A 15,598-nucleotide genomic window follows, 5' to 3' on the forward strand; every position below is an offset into this window, starting at 1 on the left:
TTAGTGTAGGTTCTCTACTAACGTTATAACTATAACCTTTGTCTGCAGCCTTTCTAGCGTTGTTCTACTATTGCGCCTCTACCTCTACTTATAGTTATTACTCTTATAGCATTAGCTAAGAATAAGAATAAGAATATTAAGATAGATAATGCTCTGCCTATTATTAACAACAATAATAATAAAAGTAGTTTGCCTATTCTTAGTAACAATAATAATAATAATAGTATAGGTAGAGAGAAAGAGAATAAAGTAGCGTAGAAGTCTATTAGTAAAAAGAATAAGAAAGTTAAGTAGAAAGATAAGGCAGACTAGAAGTCTATAGTAAAGGAAGAGAAGAACGTAGTAGTAGTAGAGGTAGAGGAGAAAGAGAAGAAAGAGGAGAAGTTAGTTAGCGCTCTTGCGTTAAACACTAGAATACTACTCTCTAGTTCTCTTATCTAATCTTCTAGTAGTGTATTAGCAATAACACGTGCGTAGACTAAGCTAGCGTTAATAGAGAGTTAATATTATACTTACTTTCTTTCTTTCTATAGAAGAAAAGCCGCTAGCTAGAAGCTTTAGCGCCTAGACTTATAGTATAGAGATAGTTATAATAGTTACGCGTTATAGACCTAGTCTAAGAAGGTAATAATAGGCTATATTAGTACTATTATAGAGATAGATATAGAGAAGCAGCGCCTTAGTAAGAACTACTATAAGTAATACTATAGAAATAACTATAAGTGTTAGGTCTACTCTAAGAGAGCAGAGATATATATTAAGTATACTCTGCCTATATATACTTATTACTAGTTTACACCTAGTCTAGGTAGCTACTTTCTTTCTCTCTAAAAGAAGAGTAGTAGCATGTTACCTAAGAGAGATAATCTACCTTATAGTTACTAGCCTAGGTCTCTTCTACTAAAGAGTCTACCTAAGTTTAGTTCTAGTAGAGCTAGTGCTAGTAGCTTTACCGCCTAAGATACTATAAGGTAGTGCTCGCCTTAGGTAGTTCTAATTAACTCTAGTTATCTATGTACCTAGCTTAGGTTAGCAGAGAGGCTTAGTGCAAGTATACGTAGTTATTAAGACTAGTAGAAAAAGCCTCTCTTTAGTTATAATAATAGTAGTAATAGCTCTAGTGTTTAAGATAGCCTAATAAGTTAGTTCTTAGGCCTTACGTACGCAGTTTGCTGTTAGCTCTAGCTAGTTTAATATACCTATATAGGTAAAGAGAGCTAGTGTCTAATAGAGGCTGTCTGCGTAGGTTACTTAGTATTAATAATAGTATAGCACGTAAGAGTTAGATAGTTTAATAGATCTAGTAATCTCTTACTTATCTATTTATATATTATTCTTATAGTATTGTGTTGTATAACAAAATCTAAATATAACTAACTATTGCCTTCGCTATAAAGAGCTACGTTACAATACTATACTTAAGCGCCTTTTCTTAAATAGTAGCAATATACAATTAGCTAACAACCTAATATAAGTGTATAGAAGTTTATAGAAGTTTATATTACTACACTTAGTAGTGTAGTCTATATATAGTAGAGAAGAAAGAGGTAGTCTATACGTCTCTAAGTATTTGTAGAATATTACTAGTTAGTCTATAAGTCTCTAGAAGTTTATAGAACGTTACTAGTTAGTCTATAAGTCTCTAGAAGTTTATAGAAGACTTATAAGCTAAAAAAAGCTAATAGTAATAGGTATAATTTAAACCTAAAGTAAAAAAAATAGCAACTTTGTATACAAGAAATTACCTACCTAGCAGTTAAGCTAGGTATCTTAGTTAAGAGCTAGAGATTACTAGACTAGCAAAGAACTAATATACTAAATAGTAGTACTATATTAGGCTATTATTAATAGAGAATACCTAGATTTAAGGTTCTATATAGTACGTAAGTATAAGAAGCTAGTAGAAACATAGAGTTGTAATAAGTAGAGACACTGTATTAATAGCTGCGACGCTAGCTTTACTAGCATAGCAATATAGTATATAGGTATAAGAGGTAGATAATTAATAAAGAGTAAGAAGTAAAGAGTAATAAGTAATAAGTAATAAATATACTATTTTTTAAGACTGTAATCTTACTTATAGCTATTAAGACTTTAGTCTATAGTAATTCTATACTATATAACACTCTCTACATTAATAATAATAGCAGCAACTACCTTAAAATATCTACTTCTAACTCTCTTCTGTTTAGCCTCTTATTTAGCGCTTTACGCGCTATACTTTTAGTGCTACTACTATAGTTTATTGCGTAGTAGTAATAGCAGCACTAGTAGTAGAATAAGCTTTACTAGAGTAAATTAAGGTCTAGCATAGTTAGAGAGCGTAGATAAGTATAGCACTACTATAGAGTTAGTAACTATATACTAATAGTAATATAGCCTGCCTTAAGACTATACTTAGCGCACTTAGCGTCTAGCAGCTATACTACTATTAATAATTGCGCCTACGCCTGCGCCTACGCTTATTATTCTTACTTCTACTTCTTCTACGCCTTTAGCGTATAATAATAATAATAATAATAATAAGAAGATAGATATTGCGCTAAGCTAGGTAGAGATCTTAGTTACTCTTATACGTAACGTTACGCAGTAGTAGTAAGAGTATAGTAAGTAGGTAATAATAGACATAGAATAGCTTGCTCTCTTCTCTTCTCTATAAGGTATAAGTAAGCAGTGCCTTTATAGTGCTGCTACTATAATGTATAGATATTTGCTAGCCTTAGAGCGTTAGCTTCTATATTCTATTCTAGCTGTTTAGAGTACTGCTAAAGAAAACAACCTAGGTATTAGGTTAGAGTAAGCGTTGTAGGTTAGAGTTTAAATGCTAGCTATAGTAAGAGAGTAGAGTTTAGTTAGTTAGAATTAAAGTTATTACTATATACTTCTCTCTGTGTATATTGCTATATACTTATATAGATAGTAACACTAGTTCTAGTAGTTTATATCTTCTTACTAGTAGACTTACGCTGTAAGCAGTATATCTACACTAAAATCTATCTCTTATAGCGTTAACGCTTTATATAACATAGTTATATTACTTATAATAAAAGTATAAGAAGTAGGTTTGCAAGTAGAGAAGGCTAGCAAGAGTACATTATAGGTAAGAGGTTATCTAGACTAGTTGTAGCTTATTTAGATTATGCAAAGAAAGAGTATATTAAGAGTTAAGATAAGATATAGCTATAAGGTTATCTATATCTATGTATAAGACTACTTTATAGAGTTCTAGCCTAGCTAATAGCTTACTAGGTTAAAGAGTAAAGGTAAGAAAGAAAAAAAGAAACTTGTAGCTAGTTAAGAAAGAGCACAAGATAATTAACCTCTATAGTAATAATAAAAAGAAAGAGAAGCTTATAGCTAGCTAAGAAAAAGCATAAGATTATTAATCTAATTAGTAATAATAAAGAGTAGAAGCCTGTTACTAATTACTAGCGCATAGTTAGAGATAAATAGACACTAGTAAAATTACCTAGAAAGTAGAAGCTATAAGTAGATTAGAGGCTAAATAAGAAGACTAATAGACACTAGTAAAATTACCTAGAAAGTAGAAGCTATAAGTAGATTAGAGGCTAAATAAGAAGACTAATAGACACTAGCAAAATTACCTAGAAAGTAGAAGCTATAAGTAGATTAGAGGCTAAATAATATTTCTATAGCTAGAAAGTCTATAGTAGTATTAAAGAGAGTATAAGTAGAGTTAGGTTTATAAGTAGCGCCTACGTCGCCTTAATAGGCTCTAGAGTAGTAGGCAAAGTTAAGGCTAGAAGAGTCTTAATAGCCTTAGAGAGAGTAGAGAACACTAACTTAGTACTCTGTAGATACCTAGCGTAACTTAGAAGGTTACTACTAGAAAGTCTAAATAATATATTGCTAGCAAACTCTCTAGCGTTAAAGCTGTAGTTAACGTTAAGAGTAATATTATTAGTAACGTCTCTAGCGTTAGAGCTGTAGTTAAAGTTAAGAGTAACGTTATTACTAGAGTTCTTAATAGATAGCAGAGAAAGATTATAGTTCTAGAGAAGAACTTTAGTAATAATAAGCTTCTTCTCTAGCGTTAAAGCTATAGTTAAAGCTAAGAGCAACGTTGTTACTTTAGAGAAGAATTCTAGTAATAATAAGCTTCTTCTCTAGCGTTAAAGCTATAGTTAAAGTTAAGAGTAACGTTGTTACTCTAGAGAAGAACTCTAGTAATAATAAGCTTCTTCTCTAGCGTTAAAGCTATAGTTAAAGTTAAGAGCAACGTTGTTGCTCTAGAGAAGAACTCTAGTAATAATAAGCTTCTTCTCTAGCGTTAAAGCTATAGTTAAAGTTAAGAGCAACGTTGTTACTCTAGAGAAGAACTCTAGTAATAATAAGCTTCTTCTCTAGCGTTAAAGCTGTAGTTAAAGTTAAGAGTAACATTATTGCTAGAGTTCTTAATAAATAGTAAAGAAAGGTTATAGCTCTAGAGAAGAACTCTAGCAATAATAAGTTTCTTCTCTAGAACATAGTTCTTAATAAATAGTAGAAAGAGGTTGTATACATGCTTAATAATAAGGTGCCTAATCTAGTAGGCATTCTAGCGCTAGAGAGTTAGTTAGAGTTAGAGTATAGTTATTAAAAAGGTAGTTAGATACAAACTTAGAGCTAGAGCTACCTTCTACACCTAAAACTACTACTACCCTCTACCTCTCTTGCTGCAAGTGTTACAGCGTTTTACCTCTAACTAAATAGTTAGCCTATACAACCTAATTACTATACCTACTAGAGGCGTCTTCTTAGGTAGCTATAGGCTTAAAAGACGCCTAAAGGCTTATAACTAGCGTACTTAATAATAGCCTTACATAGTCTGTAGTTATTCTTAGAACACTACTTATAGTAGATATATATAGTAAGGTTAATAATTATAAAGAGGTTAGTAATAAAGAGAAGATAGTTAATAATAGCTTTAGCAGCGCAGCGTATAGGCTTAAGAGGCCTAAAGGCTTATAGCTAGTGTTATTAATAATAATAACTATAAGAGAGTTAGTAATAAAGAGAAGGTAGTTAATAATAGCTTTAGCAGCGCTAGCGTTAAGAAAATAGTAAGAAGCGTTATAACTAGTAACTTAATTACAGCCTATAAAGAGAGGCCTAGATATTAAGAAGAGTAAAGACCTTAATACTATTACTAGCACACTCTAGCTTGTTAGGCTTATCTCTAACTATAATAGTTAGGTTGTCTATAGAGGCGCGTTCTTGCTGCGCTCTTCTAGAGAGCTAGAGTACTCTAGCTTATTAGGCTTATCTCTAACTATAGTAGTTAGGTTACCTATAGAGGCGCGTTCTTACTGCGCTCTTCTAGAGAGCTAGAGTGCTCTAGCTTATTAGGCTTATTTCTAACTATAGTAGTTAGATTACCTATAAAAGGCGCGTTCTTACTGCGCTTCTCTAGAGAACTAAGGTTAGAGATAATATCTATAGTAGAGAGCTAGACACTAGTGTTGTTGCGCTAGCGCTATAGGTTAGTAAGGTTATTAGACGTTGTAACTTACTTGCGCTAGGTCTTATAATATAGATAAGCTTTTCTATATAGCTTAAAAATATACTATATATATTATATAGCTATGCTGTATCTATAGAGGTTATTCTTCTCTTTAAAGTTAATGTACTCTTTAAGTGTCTTCTTCTGCTTAGCGTAAGAGAGTTAGTAAGAAGCTTAAACTAGCTAGAGACGTACTAAGTAAACTTAGAATTAGCCTTAAAGTTATTATTATTAGTAGTAATAGGCGCTGCGTAATTAGCTATATTTAGACCTAGTTAGAGGTATTGCTAGTACTACTATTATATCTTGCGCTAAGTAACGTTATTAAGTAGACGCCTAGTAAATAGAGAAGCAACTAGTATAGCTATATAGTCTCTGTTTATATATTAAGTTGCGTAGCTACACTTTATTAAATATACTTAGAGTAAGTAGCTTAATAGTTAAAGCCTCTTACGTAGAAGTACCTAGCTATAGTAGAGAAGAGACCTACTAGCTAGCTAGTGTAGCGCCTACTAAGCCTGCTAGCAGAAAATAGAGAGTATTTCTATAGAGAAAGATCTAGGTTTAAGTTGTAGTTTGTCTATTTTTTTCTATTTTTTTTATTCTATAGCTAGAACGCAAAACTTCTTAAAACTTATAGGCTAACTAGCAACGTTCTATAAACTTCTTAAGACTTATAGGCTAACTAGCAATATTCTATAAACTTCTTAAGACTTATAGGCTAACTAGCAACGTTCTGTAAACTTCTTAAGACTTATAGGCTAACTAGCAATATTCTGTAAACTTCTTAAGACTTATAAGCTAATTGCCTAGTAGTTCTTATAGAGGTTGTAGACAAGAGATTTGCGCTTTTAGTAGTAACTACTATATTAATTTAGTAATTAGCGTGTTAGCAAGGCGTCTATAAAGCTAGAGCTAACTAGTAATATTCTATAAACTTCTTAAGACTTATAGGCTAATTGCCTAGTAAGTTCTTATAGAGGTTGTAGACAAGAGATTTGCGCTTTTAGTAGTAACTACTACACTAATTTAGTAATTAGCGTATTAGTAAGGCGCCTATAAAGCTAGAGCTAAAGAAGATAGCGCTATATATACTTAATAATAAAGTGTCTAGTTAGTTAGATATAGCCTTATCTTAGTGCTCTAGTTGCTTAGGTAGTTAGTTAGCTATAATAGCGTGTTAGCGAGGCGTCTATAAAGCTAGAGCTAAAAAAGGTAGCGCTATATATACTTAATAATAAAGTGTCTAGTTAGTTAGACATAGCCTTATCTTAGTGCTCTAGTTACTTAGGTAGTTAGTTAGCTATAGCTTTATCTTAGTGCTCTAGTTGCTTAGGCAGTTAGTTAGCTATAATAGTAATATGCAGTTCTCTAGCCTCTCTAGCTTTATAGGTAATATCTTTACTCTAATAGCGCGAAGTAGAAGAAGACAGCGCACTAGCCTAAGGTAGTAGGCTACTAGAAGAAAGAGGTAGAAAAGAAATAGTAGGTAATAGCGAGAACAGAGACGTGTGCGCTGTGCTTCTAGCAACGTTGTCTACTCTTCTAGTAACGTTGCAGAATAGTTCTAGTTTAACTAAAAGAGAGGTATATTTAGTAGCTAATATAGTAGGCTTCTACTTAATAGAGTTTCTTTAGTAGCTAATATAATAGGCTTCTACGTAATAGAGGTTTCTTTAGCAGCTAACGTAATAGGCTTCTACTAATAGATAGTTGTTTAGTAGCTAATAACGTTTACGTAGACTAAATAAGTTAAGATAAATTAAGTATAACTCTCTATTCTCTTACGCACCTAGAATAATTAGTAACGCTAGCAATCTTATAGAAACTTCTAAGCTAATTCTTTCTAGTAAGTACAACACTAGTAATCTTGTAGAAAGTTCTAAGCTAATTACGCTAGTAAGACCTACACGTAGCCTCTACTAGCCTTAATATTAATTCTACCTTAACGTAGTTTTAACTACGTAGTAAGTAGATAGCAACTTTATTAACACTATAAACTTATATATACTACTATATACTTCTATAAACTTCTATAAACTTATAGAGTATATTATATATAGCTACGCTAACTAAAGGCCTATATAAGATTAAGCTAATTAATGCTAGTTAATAGATATTTATTAGTAGTAGTATCTACTTAGCTGTTGTAGCTGCTATAAGCAAGGTTAGCGTACTTGCTAATGTTAACAAACCTATTATAACTATTACTAGGCGTTACTACTAATGTACTATAAGGTAGAGACGTTAGAGTATAAATATACTAAGCGTTAAAAGCATTAACGTTAGCCTTAAGACTGTCTATACTATTCTATTAGATGTCTGCAGAATTATATATTCTACTGCTAGCGTTAATAGAAGCGCGATAGCTAGCATACCTATCTAAGAATAGGTTCTAACTAAGAAAGAATATATTATAAATAGCTCTATCGCTTGTGTACTTGCCTAACATAGATTCTCTATACTAACGCTTAAGTTTAGTGTAGAGTTTACCTAGATATACGTTATAAAGAGCTTACTACTAGAATATAATATTAAAGTTATGCGTAGAGTTCTTTTAGTTGTAGAGGTTAAGCTTGCAACTATAGTTAAGGTGCTTAAGATGTAGATTAATAGCCTTAAAGGTAGACTGCTGCCTATACTAGTTTATAAGACCTAATAATAATATTAACTACTAGAGAATAGGCGTATTTGCAGAGAATAGACACTATTAATAATATAGTATCTCTCTGCTATAGTTATACTACTTTACCTCTAAGAACATAATAATAAGAGAATCTACTAAGCGCTGTAGCATACTAATATTACTATACTTAACTATATAGCGTAGTGTTAAGAATAGCTTAACCTTCTATAAAAGCTAATATATAGTATAGAAGTTAACGTCTAGACTAGAAGACGTCTAAGCTAACAAGATAAAGGTAGTAGATTAGACGTCTTTAACAAGCTCTATAAATTACAGCGCTAATAGGCAGAATATAGCATTTCTAACTACCTCGCGCTAGAGATTCTACTTAGTATTAACTAGTAGTAGTCTATAGTCTCTTATAGCTGCGTAAAAGAGTACTCTAACTTATAAAGTAAATCTCTAGGTAATAACTAGCTCTATTAAGTAGTACTTTACGTTGTCTCTAGTACTATATAAATAGTTTTAATACGTTATGTTAGTAATAAGAGAGTGTACAGTATAAAAACTAGAATTAGCTACCTAATAGGTATAGATAATAGTAGCTAATAAGTTTATCTAGACGTAGAACTAGGTAAAAAGTAGTTAAATCTACTACTATCTATTATATAGTAGCTCTGCGCGACGCTGCTTCTGTAAAGTAGACTATATATAGTTAGTAGTAAGCTAGTTTCTATAATATAATATAAGGTAATAAGTAAAGTTATTAACTTTGCTAGGCTTATTAGCAGCCTTTAAGCCTAACTAACGTAAGAATATATCTTTATATATAGCATACGTGCTCTTAATAGTGCTCTTATTTTATAGAATGCTAGCAAATTACTAGTACTAAGTAACGTAAGGTAGTAACTATTTAATAACAGAGAAAGCTAGATAGAAAGAGTTACTATTGCAATTAAATACTACCTTTACGCTCTCTAGATATAAGCGTTAGACTATATTAGTAATAAGTAAGCTAGATACATAACGCCTAATATTATTACCTCTAGTTAACGCTAGACTAGTTACAATATTATAGAGAGAAAAAGGTATAGACAGATTATATATGTCTTAGGTAAGTTTATTAGCAGGTAACTTATTACATATAATAAAGGCTGTATTAGTAAAAGCTTAATAGCTTGCTATATAACTAGTGTTCTTATATTATTTGTAATCTATAAAGTTAATGTTATTATATATAATAACTACATAGAGATTGTGTACCTGCGCTTATAATTAACTCTACTACTAGAGTTAATAAATAATATATAAATAGAAGGTTCTAGAAGATTATAGAAGTTTTAATAATATTATAGAAGTTTATATACTAGAAGAAGTTATATAAAAAGAGTGCCTTACTTACGTAAGTTAACTAATCTTGCCTATTCTACTATTAATATAATAGTATGTATAGTACATACTAAAGCTAGCAAGAATCTTAATAACGTGTTAGTGTACGCTAGATCTCTATAAATAGAGACTAATATAGGTAGGTAGCGTGTTTAACCTCTTTTTTGCGCGTAAGAAGCATACTACACTAGTAATAAAGTAGAGTTACTGCTATAGCGCCTTATAGTTTTTTAAGGCCTTCTCTTACCTCTTGTTTTCTAAATAGTAAAGAATAAACGCGTACTAGGTAGGTACGCGTTTCTTAATAGCTTGCACAGCAGTATAGTAATTAACTACGTTAATACTTATACTAGCTTTAAATATGCTAAACGCCTTCTCTTCTATAAGTTATAATAACTTATACCTATAAGCTAATAGTATATTCTTACTATAGATGCTGTAATCTAACTATAAAGTGCGCACTACCTTAAGCAGCGTCTATTATTATCTCTTATAACTACTAGCTCTTATACTATCTATTATGTGCTGCTCTATTACTTACGCGTAGATAAAGTTCTAGAATAACTATCTATATTATTAAAAAACTTTAACTACTTAAGTTAACTTACGCTGCGTAGATACTTACTATATATATAGGCGCTAAGTATAATAAGTCTATTTACTAGTATTATCTTCTATTATAGTCTCTTTAGTAGTATTTATTAACTTATTATTACTGCGCTTGTTATAGGCTTTATTCTGCCTATACCTTAGATATAGCGTAGGCGTATATATTTAACTAAGGTATTATAAGCTTAGAGACTAGAGAAAGAATAGTAGTAATAATATAAGTATTAATAGAGAAAGTAACACGTAAGTAGGCAAACTAAGCGCAGCAATAATAGACATTTTAGATATAGTTAAAAGAGCGCAACAAGCGCTATTAAATAGTATATCTAATGTAATAAAGTAATATTATAGTATAGGTAAAGTATAGAGTTAAAGTAATAATAGTGTATTATTATAACGCTAAAATTTATATTACTAATATTAGTGCTATTTTCTCTTAGACGCTCTACAGAGATTTGCGTTTAAGCCTACTTATTAGTCTAGAAGTTTTATAGTATTTAATACCTTTATTTCCTAGGCTATAATTAGCTTAGCAGCTTTAAGGAGTTTTTAGCGCTGCGCTAGCGCGTTAGCGCGGCGCTAGCGCAAGGGTTGAACGCACAGAATCTCGGAGGAGCGTATGATTTATAAGATAACTGTTCCTGCATCTTTGCCAGCTCGTCACGGTAGATGTAGTCCTCCTGGTTCCGACATCCGAAGAACAGCAACATCTTGCCAATCGGCCTACCAATCGCATGCAATTTGGTGCGCTCCTGGAGAAACGCACGGAAAGGAGCAAAGCCGGTACCAGCGCTGACCATGATCAATTGCGTCGAAGATGTGATGGGCAGCTTGAACTTCGACTTCCTCACGTGCGCGAGAACTGTTTGGCCCTGGACATCTCCACTTCCGACTGAGCGGTGATAGGTGGGAATTGGCGTATTTCCGGCCGGGCGAAGATTGGATGCCGATAAGAGGTAATTGGACGTCAGGCCAGGAATATTGGTTGTTGACTGGTCTTCAGTCGTGATCGTCTTACTGACTACTAGTGCGGTGATTGCGATGCGCCGGGGAGACGTTACGGAGCTCGAAGAGATGGAGTAGTATCTCGGCTGAAGCGGCAGCAAGTTATCGATAACGAAAGCGAGCGGTATCGAGGTCCACGCAGCATCAGGGCTGGCAAGCTCGAGCAGCCGAGCGAACGTGACGTGTGCAGAAGACGTGAACCGCTCGTAACGCCCACGGTCCTGCGCAATGCCGAGGAGCTTCGATTTGGCTTGAGGGGTGGGCGCAAACTGAGCAACGTCGAGCACAGCCTTCCGAGCCACAGGCGCGCAAACCTCTAGATGATTGCGGAAAGCTGTCTCGAGCGTGCACGGCGACGGTATCTTTGGCTTGTCGGAACCGCTCTTCGGTGCTACGGTGAGGCAGTCGTGCCTACGGCCTTGCAAGCCCAGGATGTCGAGCAGTCGGTTGACTTCCTCCTCAGGGTTGACGGGCCAGATGCCGATATGATCCCCAGTCTTGTACACGATGTCCGTATTGCCCAGATCCACTTCCAAGTGCACGCAGTTGCGATCCCCCGACACGAACAACTCGCGGGAGTGTTTGATGGTCAAAGGAACTATGGCTGAGTTCAAGGCAGATCGTTGGTGGTGCACCGAGGTGACGGAATTTGCTTCGGGACCAGGGCTCACGGCGGCGAGATCAACCCTCATCGTCGGCTCGTAAGTGACAGCCTTCTCTTCGAACCCCATCTGAGCAAGCAGAGTGAAGACATCATCTTTCCATGCTTGATAGTCCTCCTCTGTGCCACCATTGGCATCGTCGGCTCTCTGCCGTGGCATCAGCGCAGTAGCGCCTGCAGTATCTAAGGCATCGGCGACAACATCGAGGACCCTGTTGTAGTATTTGTAGTTGCTATTACCGAGACCGAATGCCAGGTATCGCAAGCTCTCAAGCCGAATGTTGTCGTCGCCTAGCCGCTTGATCCACTCCCAAAGGCCGGTAGTGTTGTCGCTCGGATCGCCTTCGCCATATGTGCTCAGGATGAAGATGGCGAAATACTTGTTCTGGATCCTCGCAATACTTTCGGCATCGTAATCGGATAGGTCCGCAACCAAGGCATTCACTCCATAGCGCGCGCCGCACTCTCGGCCCAGGCTCTCGGCGAGGCGCTCTGATGTACCAGACTGTGAGCCCCAAAAGATGACGCAATGGTAGCCGCCCTCGTCGAGGCGTTGGCAAACGTCGCGCGTAGAATCGGTCTTCCCGTCTGAGAAGCCCTCTTCGACCTGTGGTCTCTCAAAATACACCTATAATAACAGCATGGTCAGTAATGCTGTGACATCAAGGATGCAAAGTCGCGTGGAGATATTCTCCTTACATGGTAGTTCGGGTCTGGCTTGTCCCAAATGCGACCACGAGTGATGTACCCGAGCGATGTAAGAAGAAATAGAAATGCAGCTAGTCCGTCTGCTGCAGTCGAGGGCTTCAAACTGCTGAACACCGGTGTTGTGCTGAGTGCTTGCAGAAGAGGATTGAGTTGTGACCTCAACTCTGACATGTCAAGTGGTAAAGCAAGTGAATCCATGATAACAGAAGGAAGCAAAATAGCCTCCAAAGGTTTGACAGGCTGAGGCGACGATATAGCCAGGGAGAAGCAAATGGTATCCTTCAACTAGTCAAGAGCACGTGGGCCACTGATGACAGCCGCACAAGTACTTGCACCAACCCATCGTTCTCGGGCATGACTGCCAGACCTGATTTTTCGATAACAACCAAACATTTATGGGCACGACGCTTTCGGTAGTCCGTTGTGATGCTTGAACGCTCGTGGCAGTGCTGATCATGACGCGAGTAAACTATGGCATCCCCGCGTTACCCCACACTTTAGCTGTCAGTTGGTGTCCACGCGTAGTTCCCGGTTTAACTTTGCAAGCCCGCATATACCGGTCGTAGCAATGCATTCCGCAATAGGCCGTCATTCTCCGAAGCATACCCTTCTTGGTAAACTTGGGATGCGGTCATCCACTTTTGCGGCTGCGTCAACGGGCAGTGAGATACCGCGACGAGCACTTAAGTAAACTTCCAATCGCACAATGTATACTATCACTACGCAAAGCTGCTGATGAGATTAATTTCAACGTCGCTGTTGTATTGATCGCGACTCAAGATGTCTCCAGCGGTCATTTCCATTCCGTATGCTGCTGCGCTAGGCGCGTGCGCTCTTTTCTACTTTGTTATTTATCCTGTAGTCGTTTACTTCCGCGATGTGAATGGTATGTCAGCCATCAAGTACAACAATAACATCGACTGACATCTCAGGTCTTCGGCGTTACCCAAACATGCACCCGCTCTCGGGCATATCTTCGATCCCGTTCATGGTGCTTGCGCACGGCGGAGCGCGGTCCACCTACCTTGAGAAACTACATCGAAAGCATCCAGTAATTCGTGTGGGCCCCAACTTCCTCTCGTATGGCGACCTTCGAGCTGTAAAAGATATCTACGGTCATAACACTCCCTGTACCAAGGATGGATCGTACGTTGTCACTGCAGGCTCGCATTACCATCTTGCGGATGCCATCGACAAGCATGATCATGCGCGGAAGAGGAAGTTGATGAGCTCTGCGTATGCAATCAAGAATCTGGAGGGCTGGGAGCACAAGGTAGCCGACAAGACGCAGAAGCTACTAAAGCACTTTGACGAGTGCTGCACCTCACCATTGCCTCCTGGACAGCTACCGAAGCCTGAGGACGTGAACCTCGACTATCGGAAGTGGACAAACTTCTTCACACTAGACGCTATCGCCGATATTGGACTTTCCGACAAGCTTGGATTCCTCGATCGGGGCCACGACAGGGTCACTGGACGGAGGACAGACGGCTCAACATATGAATGTGATTTCAGACCAGCACTTTACAACACAGCTCGGAAACAGTCGTTGTTGATCTGGCCATACGACTGGTATCCGCTCATCAACAAACTCTCGAACGTCATACCCTTCTACAAGCGCATGAGCGACTATGCGAACGAATGGGAGGGCTTACCAGTTCAACTCGCCCACAAGCGCCTGGAGCGGTACAGGGCAGGGGAGAAGCTCGACGACTTCTTCCAAACGCTGATGGAAGACAAGAATGGCCATCCGAACAATCTAGAATGGGGCGAGATCATCGCGGAAGTGAGTATCATGATGAACGCCGGATCAGCTACGACAGCGATTGCGATGGCCAACGTCATGTACCAATTGATCAAGCACCCGGATATCAAGATGAAGTTAGTGCAAGAGATCGATTCGGCACTGGAAGACGATGAAGAGGAAGGCGATGGGGTGGTCGCTTACGACAGGGTAAAACACCTACCATACCTCCGTGCATGCCTCGACGAATCGCTCCGGCTCTTCCCACCAACGCCCCATGGACTCCCGCGACAGACGCCAGCCGAGGGCGTCAACATCCTGGGTGACTACATTCCGGGCGGGGTCTCCGTTGCCATGTCTGCATATGTTGCGCATCGGCAGGAATCCGTGTTCCCGCACGCCGGCAAGTTCATACCGGAGCGCTGGTTGGGTGAAGAGGGCAAGGCTTTACAGCCCTACTTCCTGGCCTTCTCGGCGGGTGCAAGAGGCTGCATCGGACGCAACATCTCGTACCTAGAGCAGACGGTGGTTTTGGCGAGTGTGTTGAGGCGGTATGATTTTGCGCTGAGTAGTCCGAATTGGGAGCTTCAGCGGCTAGAGACGATGAATTGGATTCTAGGGGAGATGCCTGTGAAAATTTGGCGACGGAAGCGGACATCGGCCAGGTAAGAGTAGAGGTGTTTGGAGCTTCATAGATCTGCAGAAATCGTCAAATGTAACGGGTTATCGCAACGGAGAAGCCCATATTACTGAGTGTATTTAGTGCCCAGGTGTCACAGTGACGATGCGCAAATCTCGATCAGGCGTGCGCCGCGACCGTTCCTTTGCTCCACCTGCGCATAAACACCGAGATAGCGCCTGAGCTGATTGGCCCCCACACACATACTATTACTCCGCTGTGCAGCATACATAAACGGTCCTACTAGTCATCGCAATCAGATTCATCTCCATCTCGAATCGAGAATCCATCATCGCCTATGTCGCAGCCGCCTGTACCAAATCAGGCACCCTTGGTGCCTTCGGCGCCCGTGTCTGAACCCTCGCCAGCCCAACCTCGCCCTGCGCGTTCAAAAAACGGCTGCAATGCGTGCAGGTACGCGGAAACTCTTCGTTACTCCCCACCAACGCTCATCGACATAGGAGGCGGAAAGTGCGATGTAATGAGCAGAGGCCCAGATGTGGACACTGCGAAAGACTGAATCTCGATTGCACTTGGAACCGCACGCCGGCTCGTAGCACTACCAATCCATCCCATTCATTCAGCACTGGCCAGCACCAGCCCTTCTTTTCTGGTCCACTACCCTTGGAAGGGTACGGGTTTGGTTTTGACCTATCTGGGCCATTGAGCTTGGG

General features: G+C 38.3%; 2 protein-coding genes across 2 annotated transcripts; one reads left to right on the forward strand and one right to left on the reverse strand.

Annotated features, from left to right (window-relative positions):
* Positions 1-10,687: 10,687 nt before the first annotated feature.
* Positions 10,688-12,672, reverse strand: J4E84_003687 (uncharacterized protein; the record flags this gene model as incomplete). Its single annotated transcript, XM_049386297.1, has 2 exons — positions 10,688-12,400; positions 12,493-12,672. 2 exons carry the CDS (start codon positions 12,670-12,672, stop codon positions 10,688-10,690), a joined length of 1,893 nt encoding a protein of 630 aa, XP_049246146.1.
* Positions 12,673-13,453: 781 nt separating this feature from the next.
* J4E84_003688 (uncharacterized protein) lies at positions 13,454-14,914 on the forward strand (the record flags this gene model as incomplete). Its single annotated transcript, XM_049386298.1, has 1 exon — positions 13,454-14,914. One exon carries the CDS (start codon positions 13,454-13,456, stop codon positions 14,912-14,914), a length of 1,461 nt encoding a protein of 486 aa, XP_049246147.1.
* Positions 14,915-15,598: the final 684 nt, after the last annotated feature.

Source organism: Alternaria hordeiaustralica, assembly GCF_023758085.1.
Source record: "Alternaria hordeiaustralica strain BMP 2776 chromosome Unknown scaffold_5, whole genome shotgun sequence".
Classification (NCBI taxonomy): domain Eukaryota; kingdom Fungi; phylum Ascomycota; class Dothideomycetes; order Pleosporales; family Pleosporaceae; genus Alternaria; species Alternaria hordeiaustralica.